Source organism: Pan paniscus, chromosome 18 (assembly GCF_029289425.2).
Source record: "Pan paniscus chromosome 18, NHGRI_mPanPan1-v2.0_pri, whole genome shotgun sequence".
NCBI lineage: Eukaryota > Metazoa > Chordata > Mammalia > Primates > Hominidae > Pan > Pan paniscus.
In genome coordinates this window covers 18,473,022-18,497,166 of record NC_073267.2, presented here as the reverse complement: position 1 = coordinate 18,497,166, position 24,145 = coordinate 18,473,022, and the positions used below count along the sequence as shown (strand labels likewise).

General features: G+C 45.7%; 1 protein-coding gene across 1 annotated transcript in view; it reads left to right on the top strand.

The window, feature by feature from the left end:
• XYLT1 (xylosyltransferase 1) overlaps positions 1-24,145 on the top strand; it is a 369,232-nt gene that overhangs the window by 94,368 nt on the left and 250,719 nt on the right. Inside the window, exon 2 of the mRNA XM_034939970.3 lies at positions 19,165-19,203. Within this exon, the coding sequence (XP_034795861.3) occupies positions 19,165-19,203 (39 nt within the window). The remainder of the gene's footprint in view (positions 1-19,164; positions 19,204-24,145) is intronic.

Below are 24,145 nucleotides of genomic sequence, written 5' to 3'. Positions count from 1 at the left end.
TCTGACACGCGGCTAGCTTGTGCGCTCCTTAGGTTGGGTGCATTTTTTTTTTTTTCTTTTGAGACAGAGTCTCGCTCTGTCACACAGGTGGGAGTGCTGTGGTGCGACCTTGGCTCACTGCAACCTCCACCTCTCGGATCCAAGTGATTCTCCTGCCTCAGCCTCCCAAGTAGCTGGGACTACAGGCATGTACCATTACACCTGGCTAATTTTTGTATTTTTAATAGAGACAGGGTTTCACCACGTTGGCCAGGCTGGTCTCAAACTCCTGACTCAAATGATCCGCCCACCTCGGCCTCCCAAAGTGCTGGGATTACAGGTGTGAGCCACCACACCTGGCCTGGCTGGGTGCATTTCTTGTTCATTCGTCATTTGGTCCCTTTTTTTTTTTTTTTTTTTTTTTTTGAAACAGAGTTTTGCTCTTGTTGCTCATGCTGGAATACAATGGCACAATCTCGGCTCACTGCAACCTCCGCCTCCCAGGTTCAAGCGATTCTCCTGCCTCAGCTTTCTAAGTAGCTGGGATTACAGGTGCAAGCCATGATGCCCAGCTAATATTTGTGTTTTCAGTGGAGATGGGGTTTCACCATCTTGGTCAGGCCAGTCTTGAACTCCTGACCTCAAGTGATCCTCCTGCCTTGGCCTCTCAAAGTGTTGGGATTATAGGCGTGAGCCACTGTGCCCAGCCAGGTCCCTATTCTTTAACAGAAAAGACAAGTCACCAAATCTGTTTTAGGCCCTTCAGCTGCAGCTGTGAGCAAAAGAGACATCACCCATCCTCTTGAGCACTGGCTTCTAGTTTGAGTGGCTGATACCCTGAAGAAGGGTCTGGAAGGACACAACCTGCAAGCTTGGCTGGCTGTGGTTGGCCTACCTCTGTCCTCTTAGGTCGGGGTTTCTCAGCCCCACGCTATAGATGTTTGGGGCTGGATAAAGGATCAGCTGACCTGTGCATTGTAGGATATGGAGCGCCATCCCTGTCTCTACCCTCTAGGTGCCAGGACACGCTCCCTTTCAAGTTATGACAAATAAACGTGTCTCTAGACAGTGTCAAATGTTCCCTGGGGGACAAAACCACCCCCCTGGTTGAGAACCACTGCCACCAGGTCGTGAAAGCACAGTGGGATGGGCCCCTCTAAGCCCTAGGGCAACACTGGCTGTGATCCACAGTCCCACTTCCTTCTCTGTAAAGTGGTTTGATACACAGGTCAGGGTTTATTAACAGTATAGGCTCTGACGCAAGCAAAAACACTCAGTGATTAATGGTAATGGTGGTGCAGTGATGACCGTCCCTTTTCAACATTGCCACCTCCCCCTGCACATACATCGTAGGGACACCAGTGGCTCCAGCCGTTCAAGTCTGGGTCTTTGCCTGTGGTGCCCCCAGGGCATGGTAGTGAAAGGCCGGGCTCCTGAAGCCACCTTTATCTGAAGCGTGGAAATGTGGTTCCAGGCTGCCTGTCCCAACAGCAGACCCATCCACCTGGCCGGTGGGGATTGATCTGATGGGCACGAGGGCCCAGGAGCATGTTCTGGGCCTCTCTGGATCATGGACTGCTCTTGAGCACCGAACTTGACCAGCCTTATCACATCTGACTGTATTTCCCTTTTTGTAATTCACCAGAGAGCCTTGTAAATCAGCAGCCACTTGCAATTCCTGCTTTGTGGTGGCTGTAAGACTCAGAGCAACTTGTTTTTCCAGACCTCTCGTCTAATCTTTTCTGTGTGTGTGTGTGTGTGTTTTAAATGTTATCTTGAACAAGAAACAGCTAAAATTTTATTTTTTTTTTGCATTGCAACAGGGTTTTTGCCCAGGGGTCTGTTGGATGGGCCGGTTAACAATACAGGCACTAAAGCCAGGTCCCTCTTGGCTGGGGGATTTTGGGTGAGTTATTAGCTAATCTTAGCTTTGAATTTTCCATCTATAAAACAAGACCCAGAATAGTATGTACTTCATAGAGATGTTGTGAGGATTAATTAATGCTTATAATGCTTCTAAATGGGCTTAAAGCACTACCTAGTCCATAGTAAGTGCCTAAGAAATGTTATTATAGGATTTGAAGTTGCACGGATTGGAACTTGAATCTTGGTCTCTGCCCCTTACCTGCTGTGTGACGTTAACAAGTGTCTCTACCTCTCTGAGCCTGTGTCTGCCTTATATTAATAACTGTGGTTGTTGCAGGTTGAGCCACCAATGTGTCCTAGTTGGTCTGGGATATGCCTGATTTTTAGTGCTGAACGTCCCATATCCTCAGTCCCAGGCAAGCTGGGATGCTTGGTAACACTGGTTATGGGGTTGAAATAAACCATAGCACCTAGCACATTGTAGGTGTGAGTAAATGGAAACATGCCAGAAGTAGTCTGTCCCATTTGGTTATGTGTGGGAGGTGGTGGGGGGATGTTTTAGCTGCTCATTTGTTTCAGCCTACAAATACTCATGCCATTTTCCTCAGCCATAGAACTCTTGCAAATTGATGTTTTCTAACCTAGATTGATTTTTTTTTGTCCTTCTATTTTAGACAGAAAAAAGATTTTTTTTTGACTTTCATGTTACAAGATATCACCTCTTGTTTTTTTTTTTCTGTCTGTAATAACAATACTGAGGGTTGAATAATTAGTATGGCATGGTAGTAGCAACATAATGTATAATGTCTTAGACCGTGTAGGTTATATCATGATCCCTAAAAATGGGGAATAGGAATTATTTGAGACTTATTTTGAAAATCTTCAGTGTGCTGATTCACTGAGTTGGTTTTCAGAAGTACCTTTGGATCTGATTATGTAAAAGCCAAATATTATAATCTAGGGAGTAGGACTGAAGGCTGATCCTGATGAAGATTCCAGTCAATCTACACAGGAACTTTGGCAGTGACTCCCTGTTGCTCTTTGGATAAGACTCAAGCTCCTTCCTAGCACCCAAAGGGACTCCCTGACCTGGTGGCCCCTACACCAAATCCTACCACTTTATCATATGCTACTCACCTTCTCAATGTTGATTCTAGATTCAGACTTCCTTTCTTTGTGTCCTCAAAATTATGAGTGCCTTCCCACCACAGAGCCTTTATTCATGCTTCTCCTTCTGCCTAAAATGCTTGTCCTCTCCTCTACCTTGGACAAGTTGATTCTCACTCATTCTTTGGCAGCCAGTTTAATTCTCCCTTTCTGAAAGAACCTTTCTGATCTTCTCTCCTGGATGAAGTTCCTGTGTTTTCTGTCCCTACCTTCTCCCCTTTGGCAGCATTTATCACAAATCTAACTAAATCACCAATTTTGCAATCAGTTGTTTGATATAAGATGATGGAATCAATACTGCCTGTAGCTATCTTGTTAAAGATACCTTATGTGTCCATTGAAAAGGAGACAGTTGTTGAATTTTATAGGTATTACGAGAGGCTGGAGAATAGTGTTCACGAGCAGTGTTCTCAAGCTGGATCTCCTGAATTTGGTCAAATTCTAACTCCAACACTGTGCAGCTGTGTGACTTTGAGCACATGGCATAACCTCTCTGAACCCAGGTCCCTCATCTGTAAATAGAGGCTAATAGGAGTCCATTCCTTGAGGGCAGTTGTCAGAATTAAGTGAGTAAAATATGTCAGTGCCTGGCACATACTGTATGTTGGTGTTGATGGTAACAACCATTATTATGAGTTCTACAGCTAGTAAAAATAATAGTATTCATCATCTTGAGAAATTCCGCCAGCTGGCTTAAAAGCGTGTTGCTAGAGAGAATGAAACACGTGTACTACATGGTAACTTTGTTTTATTCACAAGTTTTGTGGCTATAGAATTGTCTGAAGCCTCAGTTTCCTCATCTATAAAATGGGGCCAACATTATCTTCCCCACAGAGTTGGTGTGAGCCTTCAAAAAGCAGCCTCTCAAGCCTAGGTTGAGGCACATAGTAGGTGCCTGATGAACGTCAGTGGCCCGAGCACTGTAGACGCTGATTACTGGTTTCTCAGACGCCACAACTTGGGATGCCAGAGCTTTTGCTTGGGATCTGAGAAGCTGGACTGTGAATATGGATTCCAACAACAGCCTTTCAGAGAGCATTCTGCTTCTCTGTGATTTAAAACGAAACAAAACAGAAAATAATATTGGATGATCCAAGGTGCTGGTTTTATATGGCAGCTAATGAGATAGCAGGGCAAGTAACTGGAGAATGTATTGCTAACAGGCACAATAAATATAGCTATGATTATATATTAGCAGCCCTCAAATGGCCCATAATGCAGTGAGTACATGTGAGGTCAAGAACGTGTTAGAAAACAGATGTTTGTTGTTAGTCCTTACAGACCACACTTTTTAAAAGAAATACGTATTTGATGATTATTATGATCAGACATTGTTGTAAGTGCTTTACAGATATTCAGTGAATCCTAATAACAGGCCTGGGAAGTAGGTATATGTCATTATTATTCCTACTTCGCATATGAGGAAACTGAGGCACCAAGATCTCAAGTAATTTGCTCAAGTTCAAACGGAAAATAATTGAGCCGGCATTTGTACACAGAGACTCTGGTACACGTTTCCATGTTCTTAGCCACTATTCTATGCTGAAGTCACACGGAAGAAGATAATGGAAACGGATAATTGAATGCAAAATACCCACTTTCTCTTAAAAATGGGCCAGACCAGCTGTCCTTGGTCCTGAATTCGACAGGCCTTTCCATTAATGGAACTTGTACTTGAACGTTAGCATTGGGAGAGTTGTAGTCCTCACACTGATGGAAGCTATCTAATGTATTCTGTCTGCCATTGACACTGTGCCCCTCTAACACCCTTTCCCCTAAACTGATTTTCTTTTACCATGTTGGAATGTGAGTAGTTTACTGTACCTGCTGAAAGCAAGGTCTTAATTAGCCTTAATTTTTGAAGTCTGCAGCTGTAAACTGTGTTGAAAAGATTGAAAAGATTAGTGCACTAGTAATAAGATAATTGTCCCTGAGAAATGCTGTTAGCATGTAAACACAGTTAGCATGTGAAATCAGAACAACTGTAATATTTCCCTCGTTTGGTGTTTAAAGATGCTCCTGCGTGAATAATTATAACTAAATGCAAAGTGCAGAGATGGGATGCTGCATGTTTTTCCTGTTATTCTTTCCTGCTTCTATCCCAGCTCAGAAATAAAACTCTGCTTAGTGGAATCTTGTCTGAAGCTAGCCTCCCCTCCCCCGCAGCCATTTGAAATTAGTACCAAGAGTGGGGCAACTTAGAACAGAGGGAATTCCAAAATTAGGGATACTCGGCAAACAAAATCTACAGATCCCATAGCAACTTTTTTTGGGGGGATGTTGAATGAAAGAGACCACACATGCATACCTGTATGTGCATGTGGATGCTCACATATGTGTGTGTACACATATGCATATTCACACACATACACTCACTCTGTCTTTCTTTCTCTCTGTCTTTTAATAAACAGAGCTGGAGAAAACTAGCCATGGCTGTACACCGCAGAAGCAGATGTGATAAACCTCATTTTACCTTTTTAGACCTAGAAAGGTTGCAGTAAAATATGCTGCACCTGCCACCACATGAGGTCCTTCCTTCCTTCTGTGGAGTTTTTGCATCCTTTGATAAGTTGGAACATACTTTAATTTTATGAAATTAGTATGTATAGTACCTTCCTAACAGACCATAGCTCATCAGATATGCTGCATATCCTATAAAGACTAACCTTTCTGCTTCCTCATCTCAGACATTAGCCAATCAGTAGGTTGAGCTTGTCTCCTTCTGCTGTGTCATTTATACCCCAAACTCTTCTTTATAGGGAGGACTTGCCTTGACTTACAGTCAGGAAAACATCCTACAGCTCAGAAGTTGGCTGAATTCTCAGCATACATCTCTCAGATTCCACCTATAACATGAATTGGGTTTCTGTTGATTTTGGTTCAGCAAGAATTTACCAAGTGCTTTCTATGTGGCAGTCTTAGGACTTCATTAAGCATAAAAACAAAGAAGATAGTCCCTGGTCCTGGGGAAGTGGGACAAGTTGTCAAAAGTATGTAGCAGGGGCTGATGAGAAGACAGGACTCTCACCCCTATCCATGGGAGTCAACTTTGCTCTCTGCCTTGTATTCCTGGGTGTGCGTTCATAGGTGCTTCTTGAGTTAAATTATTCTTGGACTTTGCAGTCATGTTACTTTACAACCAGTCTGTGGTTCATATCCCGTCCTTCTCTCTAACTTCAGGTCCTCCAGCTGAAAGTGCTGGGCTTAGCTTAGGATCCACTAAACCAGAGATTACAAACACCAATGCCCACAGCAGCCACACTGGCAGCCGTAAGTGAAGGACATGTGTCTGGGGCGGGGACTGTGGCAAGCAGGAGGGCCTGTGACCCTTCTAAGAGAGATAGCTGCTTCCCAGTGCCAGAAAGGCAGTCCCTTAGGAAAATGCTGGGTTTGTGTAGCTAGGTCTTCTGATTTTTCCAAAAAATGCCAGAACTTTGCAGTTTTATGGGAAACCTCCTGAATATGAAGTATTGGCATCCTATGTAGGTTTTTGTTGTTCTTTTTAAAACATTGTGCAGGCTGAACAAACTATGCCTGAGCTGAATACTGCTTGTAGATTCCAGTTTCTGTTGGCCACCTCTGCAGTCAGCCCATGAAGATCGTGTTCTCAAAGTGCTGGCTAAACAGAGGCCACTGCTGAGTCACTAGGGTTGCTTCCCACCACTTCATGAACGTGTTCAGTGTGAGACCACACACTTTACCTTGCATCTTGTTTCTCCAGCTCTTTCTCATCCTGCCCTCCCCACAGATGTGTCAATGAAGTCCCTGGGAAAGTAACACTTACTCTCCTGAATACAGCCTACAGTTCCACCAAGTGTGGCACGCATGTGAGCGAGGGTCCCCCAACCCCGCCCCACCGCAGAAAGCGTAGAAATGAAAGCGAATCGTTGTAAGCTTTGGATCCGCCAAATGGGACTTAGCACAGCGTCGTCTCCTGCGTGTTGATTATCAACTTGCTTGGGGGATCTCAGGCTCTTGCCTGACCTTGGCATGAGGTCTGGCAAATTTGGCTTTCTGGGTGTAGAATTGATCGTTTCAGAAACAAAGCCATTGAGACAGGGTTGAGGAGAGTCCTCTATTCACGGATGAAAGGAGCTCATTGTACAAAATTGGTGTGTCCTGGACCCCCTTCCTCTGGCCCCCTCCTGTTGTTCCCTTCCCCCACAGCTGGGGCTTTGTAAGGGTCTCGCAGGATGTTCTATCCCAGGCCATACTTTCTTCCCATCTTCCTGTCTCTGAGGCTGCCCTGAACAGAAGGAGAGCTGGGCTTGGAGCCCCTGTGCACGTTTTTGGCTCCTCGGGCCAACTCTGTTGTCGTGGGTGATGAGAGCACTTCCTTCCGAGAGAGCTAGGAGAAAAACAGCCAGGCTGTTCACAGGCAGCTGCCCAAGGCGGCTGTGCAGGAAGAGAAAACAGTGGGTGCTAAGAACCTCTTCCTGTTCTGCCTTCTGCACGGGCACCTCCCTTCTGGGTCACGGCCCTGAAAAGTCAAGACTGTTGAGCTAGAGGAAGATGGTCCTGTGTGTATTAACCTCAGTGCTCAACTTACTGATGGATTATTTGAGTTTTTCTGTTTCTGCTGTGAAGTCACGGGATCCCGAATTTTTCTTCTTGAGGTTGGCGGGTGAGGGTTGGAGTCATGTTCATGGGGTAACATGGTACCTTCCTTTGTAGGGGAGGGGTAAGGTATGGTGGTGAACAGATAGGGAGGTCATAAACTTAGATGCTTTCAGGGCTCAGCCCAGGTGGGCAGGGTGGGGTTGTGGCAAACGGAAGGGGATGTGCCTGCCTTAAGTGGACCTGCCTACCCAGTGGGTCAGATCTTTCCACATTTCACGAAAAGCCACAAATCAGAATACCATGATTTCACCCTAAATTTTAAATGCTGGCACCTAATTTTAAAAAATGTATTGTTCAAAAATTAGCCGGGCTTAGTAGCATGTGCCTGTAATCCCAGCTCCTCAGGAGGCTGAGGCAGGAGAATCGCTTGAACCCGGGAGGTGGAGGTTGCAGTGAGCCGAGATCACGCCACTGCACTCTAGCTTGCGTGACAAGCAAAACTCCATCTAAAAAAAAAAAAAAAAAAAAGAAGTATTTTTGTGCACCATGCAGATCACACCATACCACATCCAAGCATTTTGGTTACCTTTTTTTCTTTTTTTTTTTTAAACTTCTCTGAAGATATTAAGGTTAAATGGGCCTGGCTCTGTGGCTTTCAACCAAGTCTTTGAAACTCTCTGAGCCTCAGTTTCCTCCTATATAAATTAGGAACAGTACTACAGGGTATTCATAATCGAGGAACAAGGAAATACGTAACGTCATCAAGAGAAAAAACAAACTGGGCACACTGACTCTTGCCAGCAATTCCAGCAATTCGGGAGGCCAAGGCAGTAGGATCACTTGAGACCAGGAGTTCAAGACCAGCCTGGGCAACATAGGAAGACCCCATCTCTACAAAAAATGAAATATTAGCCAGGCGTGGTGGCACAGGCCTGTAGTCCCAGCTACTTGGGAGGGTAAGGTGGAAGGATTGCTTGAGCCCAGAAGTTCAAGGCTGTGGTGAGCCATGATTACATCACTGCACTCCAATCTGGGCAGCAGAGCAAGACCCTGTCGTTTTTATTTTTAAAGTAAAAACCAAAAAAAAAAAAAAATCTATCTTTCCAGTCTTTATGGCCTTCTGGGAACAGCCACCTCGTGAGGATAGAATGTGGGTTTATTGAAGTAATGCTCATAAATGGTGAATTATGGTATCTCATAAGGACTTAACCAATGATAGCGGTCTACTGGGCACTGTCATCAAGGCTGTCATCTTCATTGTCACTATCGTTTCATTAAGAAATATTAGAGGAGGTTGAGGGGACAGGCTGCAGGCAGAGTCCCTCCCCTGCTGAAGCTTTCTGACTCCGTCCTGACTCTAAATGTAGAAGGCCCATCCGTCCCCTGCAGGGCCACCTTCCAGCCAGGTGTTCTCATCGTCTCTCTTCTGTCCTAGGAAGGCAGCTCTACATCCCGAGCTGTAGCCTGGGACTGCAAAGCTCTCCACTCCCCACCTCCTGGGATCGTTTTTTCCGCCCCCGTGGTTTGTGTCGGCAGTTCTGTGTGTGGCCTCTTGGAGTCATTCCAGACGCGAAGCACTGCTGAATCACAGTTTTCCTGTATCTTCGACAATAGATGTCCTGGTCAGAGGCTCTTGTGAAGGAGCAAAAGAGGAGGAAGTGAAGAAAAGCAGGGAGGGATGTGCATAGAAATTTATTTTGGCAAAATGGGATGAACTCCAGATTTGGTATCAAAAAACTGACGTTCTACACTGAATTTTAATCCAAACTGTGTGTGGCCCTTAGGAAATAGGCCTTTCCTCCTGGATCTCCCATGCCTCACCAAACAGTGATGGGTTTGATTCAGGTCAGGGACGGACATCTAGGGAAACTGGAATCTATTAATAATATCTGCTCCTCGGGCCGTATTGAGAATTTGAGGCCAGGTGGACTGCTTAGTAACAGCTGCCTCGGGCAACTTATTGTGAATTCGCTGCATAACTGGTCTACACCTCTAAGTGCTTTTCTTGAACTCACGATTTTGGATTCTGGAGCTCAAATATGAACTATTTTCCTGTGGAACAGAGATCTCACCCAGCAGTCCCAGAAGTCACATAGTATCATTGGAACTCCAGACAATGTCTGTGGGACACTTGGCAGTATTGGTTCCAGTTGGGCCACCTGCCATCTTGGTGACCACAGCAAGTGGGTGCAAAATTGATAGGTGCTGCGGCCTGTGCCTGGAAAAAGCTAATTATCGGGATGAATTATAGATGTGGCGTGTGTTCCCAGCTCCAGGAGGATGTGTGTTCAAACACAGCCTGGGTGGCCACCTTTAGAAAGATTTGCGGCATGGTAGGATTTAGCCAGCACTTCCTGTCTGGGCCATGTCGGGTAAAGGCTGCCTTCTTGGCACGTGGCAGGTCTTGTTTATGGTCTGAGATGCCTCTGAGCTGTGAAAAGCAAAACACTGTAAAGTGTCGCCAATTGTCTTCTAAGAGGAACTAACATCGGTGGCCCACCCACTCTGTCAGGACTGAGCCGGGCTCTGGTGGAACATCTCAGTCAGTGCTCCACAATGAGTGTGAGAGGATCATGGTGATTATTATTACCATTAACCACTGGAGAAAGCAAAGTAGTCAACCTGAAGACTCGCAGCAAGGAAATGAGAACATCTAGTATGAGGAGCATCTGATCCAATTCAGTGCTCCTTATGGCTTCTTAGTGCCAGATGCTGATAGAACCAGGAACTGTGGTTTAATGATTCCAGTTCAAGATGTGGTTGTTCCACTGGGAAGCAGGGTAGCTTAGTGGTCCAAAAGGATGCCCTGTTTCAAATCCTGGCTTCACCACCCACTAATGAATGAGTTTGAAAAAATTACTTCTCCTTTGAGCCTCAATTACACCATCTGTAAAATGGGGCTTTTGATGCCTGCCTCCTGGAGTTGTTGTAAGGTTTGTTTGTTTGTTTTAAGACACGGTCCCAGTCTGTCACCCAGGCTGGAGTGCAGTGGCACGATCTTGGCTCACTGCAGCCTCTGCCCCCAGGGTTCAAGCTGTTCTCGTGCCTCAGCCTCCCGGGTAGCTGGGACTACAGGTATGCACCAACACGCCCAGCTAAGTTTTATATTTTTAGTAGAGATGGGGTTTCACCATATTGGTCAGGCCAGTCTCGACCTCCTGACCGCAAGTGATCCGCCAGCCTTGGCCTCCACGGATTACAGGCGTGAGCCACAACACCCAGCCAGTTGTAAGACTTAAATAAGATAGTATTTACAAACCCCTTACAGTAATACCTGGCATTCAGTGTGAGAACAGTGTTAGCTGGTATTTTGATTATTGTCAATATTGACTAGCTATGTGACCTTAGGCAATTTGCATTAATATGGGGGTGATAAATTCTGTTGCTTGCAGTAGCCAGGCCAGCTACTCAGTCTGGAGCTGTTTTCTTGCAAGAATACACATCCAGTGTTGCTAAATCTTCTGTTCTTAAAGGAGACGTGAGAAATCTAGATTTGCATGTGAAGTATCCTGGTTTTAAAACATTGGCAATGATTTCAAGTATTTCATCAAGGCTGCAGGCCAGAAAAAAAAAAAAAAAGCAAACCAGCTTGAAGCATCCACAGGCCACCAGTTGGGCATTCTTGTCTTAACACTCTGTAGCTCAAGCCTCTAATCTTTTCAGGTAGGTTTCTTCAAAACCTTCTAATTCTAAGATGGTAATTCTGTGTACTTTTTAAAGAATTACAAAACCTCTTGAGGCACACACAGAACAAAGTATTAAATACAGGACTTTAGATTTTTGATAACCATTTGTGCTCAAGGATACACATACCAAGCTGGGGAAGCATTAAGATAATTCCCAAGTTTCCATGAGTCTGTGGTTTCTCTATCTTCCAAGGCTGTGGGTGATGAATTGCCATCTCCAAGGGCCTAAGCTTCATTTTAAGGTTCTACTGCTCATTTCTGGGGCCTGGGCTAAAAAAATATTGAATGAAAGTAGGATAGCAGAAAGACCAGCTTTTTAAGCTTTTAATACAAAAGAGAGAAAGAGAGCGCGCAATACACCCAGTTTTAACTGCCAACGTTTCTGTAAAACATTGAGAATCCCCTTGTTCTCTCTGTGGGGTTTCTGTTTTCTCCCCTGAGCCCTATTTGAAGGTGAGTTCACATTTTCCAACAAGGTGAGGGCTGTGTGATTCTGGCCTGCATTCACATTCCAAATGCAGTCTTTTTTAGAGAACAAGGACGCCTCTGTATCACTGGCATCCCTCCCTCATCACCCCACGCCGCCTGCCCTGCACGTGCCCAGCCTTCGTCTTAGGAGCCAGTGTGAAATCCCATGGGGACATCTGAAGAGAAAGCCCCGTTATGCAACACCTTGGTTGCTGCAATGAGACCCTAAGAAGAAGGAGTTGAAAAAGAGCCCCACTTCCCTGAGGAGGAAATGCTGGAAAGTGGAGGGTGGTAGCCAGGTTTTTTAGGGCAAGGCAAATCTCTTCACCAAAGTGGGGAGAAGGGAACACTTTGCACCCGTCCTGGAAATTTCTTGGGGGTGCAGAGCGTGAACACCAACGCTCTTAAGAGTTTCACGCATGCATCCAACACTTGATGGCTGGCTGGGGATCAGAGGCAGGAATCGTATTCTTTGTCAGTTTGGAAGCTTTTTCAGTCTTGCATTACACATGGTAGAGTTTAGGTATCATGTAGAGTCTCTCCGGTTCAGCGTACGTAAGAATCCCCCAAGGGTGTTTCATAAAAATGTAGATTCCTTGGACCCTTGCCCAGAGATTCTGATTCAGTAAGTTCATACTTTTGATTAACACCAGGATATTGGTTAAAGGACTAGTTTCTGGCAACTTACAAACTTGCTTACTGCTCCTGGCTCCATTCCTGATTAGCCCTGTGTTTTTGAGCAAATTATTCTCTGAGAGTATCAGTTATCTGATCTATAAAATGGGGATCATGATACCTCCCTTGGCAGCGTTGCAGGAATTTCGTGTGCTTGGCATAAAGTAAGCATTCAAAACGAATTAGCTAAATTTGCTCATTTCACTGCCGTCATGTGACATAGGTTGCACTCGTATCTACGGTAACTTGCAGTTCAGAAGACTTGTGGTTTAGTAGGGTTGAGTATAGAGGGATATGTCTCAGCCTTTGTAAGCCTGGAGGAAGAAATCAAAGAGAAGATCATTTTTGAGGTTGTAACTATGTACAGCATTTATTTTTATTTAATGTTCACGACAGCTCATGATGTCAGTGGTATGCTGTGTTCAAGACAAAGAGGAGACTATCTTAGGGTTTCCTGGGACAGTCTGGGTTTATACCTGTTAAGCTTGTATAATTATTAATAGTGTCCCTTACAAAAAGGTCCCAGAAAATCTGTTTTCCACTTTGTTACAGTAGCTCTGTTGGCAAGTATAATCCTACCTGTTTACGTGGGGGTCAGTGAGAAAAATAAAGCTCACAGAAGCTAAGGACTTTGCCCAAGGTCGCAAGTGGTGCTAGGTGGTTGTTATGGACTGAATTGTACCCCCACCCTAATTTCATGTGTTGAAACCCTTCCTCCCCCAATACCTCAAAATGTGACTATTTGGAGATAAGGCCTTTACCGAGGTGATTGCATTAAATTAATGGGGCCCTCATCCAATCTGACTGGTTTGTTTATAAGAAAAGGAAATTTGAGCCAGGCCTGGTGGCTCATGCCTTTAATCCCAGCCCTTTGGGAGGGTGAGGCAGGCAGATCACCTGAGGTCAGGAGTTCGAGACCAGCCTGGCCAACACGGCAAAAGCCCATCTCTACTAAAAATACAAAAATTAGCCTGGCATGATGGTGCACAGCTGTAATCCCGGCACTTTGGGAGGCTGAAGCAGGTGGATCACTTGAGGTCAGGAGTTCAAGACCAGCCTGGCTAACATGGTGAAACCCCATCTCTACTAAAAATATTCTAAAAAATTAGCTGGGCGTGGTGGCAACCACTTGTAATCCCAGCTACTCGGGAGGCTGAGGCAGGGGAATCGCTTGAACCCAGGAGGCGGAGGTTGCAGTGAGCTTGGATTGTGCCACTGCACTGCAGTCTGGGCCACAGAATGAGACTCCATTTCTGCCCCCCCAAAAAGAAGAGGAAATTTTGACACATAGATACCAGGGATGCATAGAGAAAAGGCTGTGTGAGGAAACAGTGAGAAGGCCACCATCTCTACAGGCTAGGAGGAGAATCAGACCTCAGAAGCCAGACCTGCAGACACCTTGACCTTGGACTTTCAACCTCCAGAACTGTGAAAGGATAAATCTCTGTTGTTTAAGCCACCTCACCTGTGTATTATTATAGCAGCCCTAGCAAATGAATACAGTGGTTATGTATGGTTTGAACTCTGGGGCGACCCCTAAACCTGCCCTCTTTTCCCACTGAACAATTCATCTTTGTCCTGCACTACTAGGCCTGCAGCTAAGTGACAGTGTCCCTTTAGGTTTCTGGCTGGTCATTCAGACTTGGCTAGAGCTGGACATTCTCCAGCAGGCTCGAGTCATGAGTGAGTTTTCATTCGCTGTGATCTGCAATCCCAAGAAGAGTTTCTTAGATTTTCCAAGTTATCTGGTGGTTGGATGATGAGTGACAGTGAGACACCATCTTTTGATGGTGGAAGATTCCCAGTTCTGGCCTTAATTAGAGGGCTCTTGGCGGAGAGAAAGCACCAAGCCAGCCTTCTGAAGTGTTCCCTGGGAGCATCTGTGGAAGAAGGTAGCATGTAAATGTCCATTGTCTATGTTGTTGATTTGGTGGGCTTCACGGAGATACCTGGCTCTGAAGGCGTGAGTTCCAGTGTCATTATCTCTACACCAATGTCATTGCCTAACACCAAAGAACAAGCACTGTCTTCTGAATGTCCTCAAAGCAAAGGAAGAGAACATGCTTTCCAATGGCTGAGGCTTAGCTCAGGGCTCAGACTCCGCCAGGAGAGCCAGATAGGTTTGATGTATGTGTGGAATGATAACGAACAAAGTCCTCCTCCTCTCTCTACTTTCTTTGTTGGGGCTTAATTGCTTGTTAAAATTAAGCCTTTGGCCTTGAGCCTGGCTTCTTGGTCTTACAAGCAAGACTTTTGAGGTGTAGACAAGTTTCATTGCTCTAAGACCTGTAATCAGGCTCCTGCCTCTTATTTAAACAGTTACCTTTGGGAATAGCAGTGTACACAGAGTCACTTTAAACTCATTTCTGTCTCCCTCGTGGTGCCTGCCACGCATAGAGCTAGCTACTGAATCGGAACTTAGTAAACACGTGTGGATTAATTTAGCTAACTTTACACGGTTCCTTGCTGTGGCAAAGTGACTGTTTTGTTTCTAGTCATGATATGTGTGCTAATTTCTATCAACCATGTCCACTACCTTTTAAAAAAAGACAGATGGTAAAAAAAAAAAGATTACGGTATTTGTTAAGGTGGTACTGCTTATTTGCTATAAGTATTCTTGATTTTGATAGACACTATCCAAAAATTGTAGGATTATTTTGCCTAAAGTAATAATATATTTTCCAGCAGAGCTCTTGTGAAAGAGTGGAACCCAGTGTTCTCCAGTGTAAGATGCTGGGATCAAATCCAGGCTTTCAACAGCATCTGTGTGACTCGGACAGGTTACCAGTCTCTCTGGTCATCAGTTTCTCCATCTCTATACTAATGATAGTGATAATGATAGTATCTACCTCTTAGGGTTATTACAGGGAGGGGTAAACGAAATGATACACGCATAGAAGTTAAGCCCAGTGCCTGGAACATAGTGAGAACTTAACAAATGTCATTTATTGCTAGTATTCAACTGTTCAGAACCTCAGTCAAGTAATATGCCCATAGGACAAAGTTAAGAATAAACCAAAGGAATGAAAACTGTATGTATTTTCAGGCAAAAGGATTCTGAGTAATCATTTCCTGTCATGTTGTGTTGGTATCTAAATAATAAATTCAGAAGGACTGGTATATTGGGCACACAGGATTGAAGGCTAATTCAGAGGCATGCAAGATCCTGATGGTCACTTATTTCCTTGCTTGATGTAATAATAGAGCTAGCACACAGGGCCTGGCACCTAGGAGGCCCTCTATAAATGATCGCTGTTAGCTGTAGTAATTTCAGGTTCCTGGGATGCATTTGTAGACTTAGAGAAAGAGCATGTATTATTTAGGTTCTGAGTCTGTGAGTGTTTGTGACAACACTTTTTGATCTATCGAGGTCAGTGTTTAGAAAGTATATCAGTTACTGCCACAATAATGCTGTATAACAAATGACTTCAAAACTCAGTGGCTTGAAACAACAAGCATATATTTTCTCTGTGTTGGCAGGGGGTGGGCTGATCTAGGCTGGGCGTGGCTGCACGCTGTAGATTGTGTACAGGTTTGTTTCACGTGTCTGGCATCCTCCTTGGACCAGCAAGGTACTGGGGACATGATCTCTTGTGGCAATGGCAAAAACACAGTAGGCCACACTTGATCACCTAAGCATATTTCAAGCTTCTGCTTATGCCACATCTACTAACCTCCCATTGGGCAAAGCAGTCAAATGGGCAAACCCAAGCTTAAGGGCTGGAGAAGCACACAGTAAAGAACTGTCGAGTCACATGACCAGAGGGCATGGATCTAGGAGCTGTGACGAATGAGGGCCACCAATTCAGTGCACCTGGTTCCCCATTTGACTTCCCCAACTGAGCGATTGCAATAGATGATAGGAAAGGGCTTTCCTTGTTGTAGGCGGTTCCATGGTTACTGGTACCGGCATTAAGATTCTAAAAGCACTCCACTGTAGCATGCACGCACATTGCAAATTCCCCTTTGGTCTCCAGGAGGCTTTCCTCTGATGGACAGGAATTTACTCTACTGTAAACCAAAGAGTCCCAATTTAGACAGATAGGATGAATTAGGCAGACAGCATCATTGACCTGGTTCCACTTCGTTAGCCTTTCCAATTAAGGAGGATGTTGCTGAAAGCGAGACCTCACAGATATATAGTCATACCTTGAATCCTCTGGACTGAGGCTCTTTAGGGAGAGTCTTCCATTTCCAGTGCGCGCAGAGGGAGGAGAGCATAATGATGCTGGCAAGTGAAACCCAAGTATTAATGATGTGGCCCCTTGTGAGGACTTTATCTTCTTCCCGGTTAGTTAATGAAGATGCTAAATAGATAGCATTTGTGCTTTTGCTTTCCAGAATCTTCTTAATCTTGGATCCCTGACCATGCACTGATAAGGTCTCTGATTTTGGAACATCAAATAGAGAGCTGATGCTTCACTGTGTCTAGAGATCAGGCTTTTGATTTTGTCAACACAGTTGACAGATTTCCTGTGACTTCCCAAGGAAAGTCTTGTCCATTGGAGCTGCTTTTAGGGGTCAGGATGGCATTCTCCCCTCTTCAACCTCTTGGAGATTCTAAGCAATGAAGCATTAAGTCTCAGACAATAGCCAAATGGTCTGTGAAGTACAGCTTAATTAATCTGGGCATGCACCCAACACCCCAGTCTGGTGCTTTGCTAGCACTTGGCTTGGAGATTGAGGCTAATTTTGAGGCTGAGATGCAGCTTCTTATCTTATAATCAAAATCGAGGTGGTAAGATCTGAATGGACAGACAGACAGACACAGACTACTCTGACCTGAACAGCAGATGTTGCATGCTCTCGCCCACTAAGCACGTACCAGGTCTGACTCATGCTGCCACCCACAGACCAGGAGGATGGTCTTGCTTCCCAAAGACAAAAATGGGTCCTGCCCCAACACAGGGAAACAGGAAGTACAGAGTAGACTCCTTCTGCATGCGAGTGATACAAAACCTGCCTGATCAAAAGAAAGTTGGTCTATGAATGTCGGGTTTTACCAATCCTAGCTGCCACTTCTTCACCCCTGGGAAGGAATCAGTAAGGATTTGAAGAGACAGGCCCAAAACAGCTCCTTCATGACTTCCCCAGATTCCTTTATAGGTCAAGGCTGCAATGTGGGGAGACGGGGAGAACATGTTCCCCTCCATGTTTTCTTGGGTATGAGGAAGACTCAATGCCTGGGGGAATGTGAGAATTAGAGTGGGATGTTCTCTTGGCAGTTTCCTTTCAGTTACACCAATGGAGAATTACTGGGAGTTGGACTCAGAATTGGAGTTGGGGGATGACGAATTCCTCTTCCTAAAGGACAGAGCTGAGCAGGGCTCACCATATTTCTGAGATCGTGCCTCTTACACTCCTCAGAATTGGGCATCATTACAAAGATACCGTAGAACAGTCATCAAGACAGTGAATGGCAGCTCACCTAGAGAAGGGGTTTAGAAAGTTCCAATTTCCCTGCATTTCCTTCTTGCTCACAGTATGGGACAATGGGCTGGTGCTAATTTGCATGGCTTCCTAAAACCCCGTGGTAGAAAATCTGCTAAGACAAAGCAAAGCTTCAAACTGGATGTGTACTTCAGGGCCCTAAAATCATGCCCATTCTCTATCAGAGGAAGCTTGAGGTTGTTTTTCCCAGAATTATAAATCCAAGATGATTAAGTTCAGAGCAGACGTGGTATAGACAGAAATAGCCTTCATGTGCTGGGTTTCCTGTTTTCTTTGGAAACCACTCACTGGACACCACCAACTCCTCCCATCAGTCTTTTCCTCCTCCTGTACCCTCCCTGTCTCTCCTCCAACCCAAAGGGTTCATGCTTAATGACCCGAGACAGTACCACCAAGCATTCCCAGTCAATCGGCTTTTGTAGAGAGTGAATGAATAGGACATTTCTCTGGCCTTCTCTATCCTAAAAAAAGACCTTCCCCAGACCATGGAATGTGCTCCTCAAACCAGAAATTAAGCTGCTCGCTCTCATTCCTTCCCTTGTTCTTTCCAAGATCAGACACAAATTGATGATGGCCTTGTTCCTAGTCAGGACTTTATATTCTTTCTGGTTTATTCCTAATCCTCTTACGGAGCCAAACTCTCCTTATAGAGGGTTTGGATACACGTTGAGCTCTTTGGCAAGGGTGCCTTGTTTCTTTTTTCTTTACATTTTGTTGTTTTGTGTGATCTCCATGTGGGCATTTCCTTCATAAAAACTTGAGCCTCTTTCATCACTTGTGCGTGAGAGGAAGTGTTGGGGCGGCCTGCAGACTGGGCCAAGCTGTCCTGATGTCTCTGTAGAATGGAGGACACAGGTTGGGCTGCCCTCCCCGTGGGGTGGCTTGACCACTGGGGAAATCAAGCTTTGTTTGAAAATGATGCTGGGAGCTTGGCGTGGTGGCTCATGCTTATAATCCCAGCACTTTGGGTGGCCGAAGTGGGAGGATCATTGAGGCCAAAGTGTTGGAGAACAGCCTGGGAAACATAGCAAGACCCCATCTCTACAAAAATAAATTTTTTAAAAAGCCTGGCATGATAGTGCATGCCTGTAGTCATAGCTACTTGGGAGGCTGAGGTGGGAGGATCACTTGAGCCCTGGAGGTCGAGGCTGCAGTGAGTGAGCTATGATCATGCCACTGCTCTCCAGCCTGGGCAACAAAGCGAGACCCTGTCTCTTAAAAAAAAAAAAAAAGGAAAGAAAGAAAATGATGCTGGGGTAGTAAGTTAACTTTTTTTCACTCCTCACGTGCATTTTCTCCTTTCATCCCACAGGATCCACACCCAAGTCCGCTCATCACCCTGGAGACTCAGGTAAGTATCTTTCCTGTCTTGGCCACTTATCTCAGCCTTGGTATTCCAGCTCTCGAGGGGACTTGTTCCGTGGCTCTGAAAGGCTGGACAGGCCCATGGCTGCCCCTTGTCCCATTTGGATGTGTGTGTGCCTGCACATGTATGTATACACACTGGCATATAGTGTACACGTGTGTGCAATGGTGTGGGTGTGCATGGGCGCACATTCGCACCCAGGTGTCCGATGCCCCTCCCACCTGTGGCAAGAACCATAACCATTTCTTTTGAGTTTTCGTCTGTCCTTTGCTCCTGCCCAACCATCATGCGGAGGTTCATGCAAAGGAGAGAGGAGACAGGAGAGCCATGAAATGGGAAGATGCTACTCTTTGATGCCTGAACTTGGAGGACTTTTATTCCTTGGCAGTGAGGGCAGCATATGGAAGGAAGTTGCATCCTTTCATCTGCTTGTGTGTTAGGCCATTCTGAGGAATTGTGATTGCAGTGGCGTTTCCGTGTGGGGAGGAGGATGCCCAGCGGGTCTTGTAAGGGAGGGCACGGCCCTGACTCTGCTTTCTGCCTTCCTGGGAGCTAGGACAGTGCAGCACCTTGAGTATAGGCCTTGGAGTTCAGCAGAGCCAGGTGGAATTCCACCTCTGTGTCTTCTAACCCTGCAGTGTTAATGGGGCCACATAATGTCTAAGCCAGTGTCTTCCCATCTGAAACGTCATCCCAGTGATAGTGCCCACCTTGCAGAGTTGTGGTTGAGGGTCACAGGAAATGATGTTTATAAAGTCCGGGGTATGTGCTAAGTGCTTGTGAGTGGTAGCGTTTTTTTTTTTTTTTTTTTTTTTTGAGACCAAGTCTCTGTTGCCCAGGCTGGAGTGCAGTGGCACGATCTCGGCTTACTGCAAGCTCTGCCTCCCGGGTTCACGCCATTCTTCTGTCTCAGACTCCCCAGCAGCTGGGACTACAGGCGCACGCTGCCACGCCCGGCTAATTTTTTAATATTTTTTCTAGAGACGGGGTTTCACCGTGTTAGCCAGGATGATCTTGATCTCCTGACCTTGTGATCCGCCCACCTTGGCCTCCCAAAGTGCTGGGATTACAGGCATGAGCCACTGCGTCCGGCAAGTGGTAGCTTTTTAAACTAATAGAACTGTTACCTTTCCTGCTGGATCTGAAGGGGACGTTTCTTATCTTTGGATTAATCATTTCCTTAGCTCTTTGGGTTTGGCTGACAGTAAAGAGAGAAGATAGACAGGACAGGCCTCATTCAGAGCCCCACAGTGAATAGCTTGCAAGTGTCAGACACAGTCAAACCTGTTCGAACCTTTCAAGCTGAATGACAGCTCAGCGATTTCAAGGGTTTCTGGAGTGGACTGGAAAAGACCACCTGCTCCCCTGGCCTTTGCCTCCTCCACCTTGGGTCCTTGCCCTCTCCTTGGCATCTCTGCTTGGGTTCTCCTAAGAGGAATGAGGAGACCTTCCTTGCTTCCTCCCTGATGGGGAAGGCCAGCAGATCTTCACAGTTTCCTTGTGCTTTTCTGTCCTTGCATTCTCTGGCACACAGGTATAGCCACGGGGGCCCCAGGGCTGACCAGGCGCCAGGGCCGGCAGGGGAGTATAGAAGGTGCAGCTTTGAGGAGGAAAAGGATTCGGTTTCCTCTGCCTGTTTGGCTGTCCTCTGGCTTGGTTTTGTCTGTCCTTATCACCTTGACCACATTTGCCTTATGTAAATTTCATCTATTCTATAAAGTCACCTAAAAATACATTTTTCCTTAACATAACTCACTTTGCTTTCAGAAATAGACTTACCTTAATCTAATGGTTCTAAACCAGGGGGTGGTTTTGATTCCCAGTGGTTATTTGGCAATGTCTGAAGACATTTGGTGGTGGTCTCATCTGGTTGGGGGGTTTACAACTGGCATCTAGTAGGTGGAGACCCAGGTTGCTGTTAAATATCCTACAACACACAGGCCAGCTCCCCACTGGAAAGAATTATCTGGTCCTGGGCCTGGCACGGTGGCTAACGCCTGTATCCCAGCACTTTGGGGGGCTGAGGTAGGCAGATCACTTGAGGCTAGGAGTTCGAGACCAGCCTGGCCAACATGGTGAAACCCCATCTCTACTGAAAAAAAATACAAAACATAGCCAGGCATGGTAGTATGTGCCTGTAATCCCAGCTACTTGGGAGGCTGAGGCAGGAGAATCACATGGACCCAGGAGGTAGAGGCTGCAGTGAGCCAAGATTGAGCTACTGCACTCCAGCCTGGGTGACAGAGTGAGACTCGGTCTCAAAAAAGAATGATCCAGCCTAAATACTAATGGTGTTGAGATTGAGAAACACTGTCTCAAGCAATAATATTCATGGAACCACAAGTTTGAAGGGCTAGTTATATATTTTTTTGCACAACATTAAAATAAATATTAAACTGTGAAAATATTGTTCCTGTAGGCACCCTCTGATGTCACCTAAACTTCCTATCAGAGATGTGTGTGCTACCCTTTGGGAAACATGTCTCTACCCAGTCTACCCCATGGACTATGAGAGAACTTCCAGGGTGTGTTTTTAAAATGATGGTCCTTCTTTTCCTTATCCTTCCCCAGAAGGATACCCTATTAAACTTATGAAAACCCATGGGCAAACATCTGTGTCCGGAACTCTGGAAGTCAAATCTTATCTCCTGGGAGTGGAACAGCAGAATCCCTGGATGGTTCTGTCTTTGACGTTCCTGTATCCTTCACTCTGGACACCACCCCATCAGCCCTTCAAAACCCTCATGGGAAAGAGGAGTTGTAGACCAGTGGCTTTGGCCAGCACCTGAGGCTTCCAGCAGCAGCTCCTTACACAGTGGCGACTCTTAAAGTCCAATCTGTTAGCCCAAGGGACCTGAACCTCCATCTGCAACCAACAATGGCACAAGGTAGACTCTCAGCATTTGTGCTATGCCATTGGGGAAGGGCTTCAATTTGTCTGCAAACATTGCTCCATCAGTCTCATTTGGTTCCCTGTCTTTGGGGAGCCTGGGAATATTGTTCTCGCTCCCCGAGTTCTGATTTTCCATGTTAAAGAGATGTTGGAACCCAACCAAAGTGCAAATGTTTCTTTGTGACTGTTGGCACAAGCCCGTGGCCAGATCTGACTTTGTGCTGGCCTCAGCCCATTGTGAGGTGAATGATGGGATCCTGTTCAGCTGCCTGCAGGCAGGTCAGACAAGGGGGTCAGGTCCCTTTCTGGCAGGAAGTAGTGCCTCAAATGTTACCCATATGCCATGAACAAGATGGCAGATGTGGCCAAGCTTGGAAGAATTAACTCTGCAGAGGTTAGGTGACAGATGTACCCTGAGCCCTGGGTCAGTTCCCACTTTTCTCCCAGTGCACTTGGCTTCTAAGGACAGCATCGCCTGCTCCATCTTGAGCCCAGCTGTCACAGGTTAGCCTGCCTGTTAGATTTCACTGAGAGCTGTGTCCTTGCACAATGCATCAGCCGCTTTGCTTGTCCAAGACCTGGCCTGCATTAGAACACGGCTGTGCGGGGGCCCTTTCCTTCACGCATCCCTCTCTCCCTCGTGTGAATTGCAAGGGTCCTCAGCCATCGCTTGGTTAATCTGTCCCTGTGCAGCTGTTCTGAGTTGGGGGAGATGGATTGATTGGCTGCTGAGGACTCCTCTAATGCTCTTTACCATTAGCACAGCAGAGCTTTGCATCTGTTGGCATCAGCAGGACTCTCTGCTTAACGGCCAGATTAATAGAATGAGGAAGCCGAGGAAGGTTTAAATCCCTGGTGTCAGCTTCCCCACTCAGCAGGCTGCCCCTGGGGAGGCACCAAGGAAGGCCTGACTTGCAGTGGTGAATGCTCCTCTGGTCTCCAGATGGTGATTGCCAGCGAATCAGGTGACCTAGAAATGAAAAATAAAAAATAAAAAAGGAGTTCAGTGAGTGGCTGGGTGGCATTATTCTTATCCTCATTCTTACTAACATTTACCATTTGCCAAGAACTGACTTCTCTCATTTTATCCTCAAATGCCATAGTTACACAGGTGTTTGTGTGATACCCGATTTCCACATGAGGTACCTAAGGGTCAGAGAGGCTAAGTAACTTGCCCAGGGTCACACAGGAAGCAGATAGTGTTGATGCACATTAGACTCAGGGTTGCATGACATCAGAATCTTATCTTCTCAACTGCTTTCCTATTTTGCAAGAAAATAAAGTTGCCTTGACTAGTAGAAAGATTTGCTAACATTCAGGCAAAGCTGGAGAAATGGGCTTGGTATATGCAATCCAACGTCCATAGATAGACAGACGGACAGATAGACAGTGCTTAGCACAACTATCCACAGATGTACTTAGATATATGGGTAGAGAGATGCATGATGGGTAGATGGATAGAAAGATTCAATGCTTTGCGCAGTGAGTTATCTTTGACAGTTTGTCAGAGGACTTGGGGGTAAAATGGTTTAAGCAATGGACCCGAATGAAAATTTATTTTAAAAGAACAAAAGCAAAACATGTCCCTGCGCATCAGTAGTGTTTTGATACATTGGAATTCTTATTACTTTATTCTTTCTTTCTCATCGATCCCCAAGACAGTTGATCGTTTCTGAATCCACTCCAACTGGCAGGGTCTCTTGCCATTTAATTCTAGTGTCTCTGCCTCCTCCTGCCCTCACTCCCCCCACCCTCAACAGACTCTCTGTCAATTAGCTAATAGCCTCCACTCAAACACTGAGATAAGTTGGGAGATATAATAAAGGAGCTCTTTTGCAGAGTCGAGATTTGTCAGTCTGGGTATTTGTGAACTGAGCTAGAGTTAGACGGAAGCAGGTCTTCGTTTATGCTGAGATCCCCCTCAGGACCTGGAGATCAAAGGCATCAGGAGGAAAACTCCCAACTTCTGGGTTTTCAAAACCAACCAGATACTTGAATTTCTTTGATCAGCTAACTTGGGGTAGAGGGAAGGGA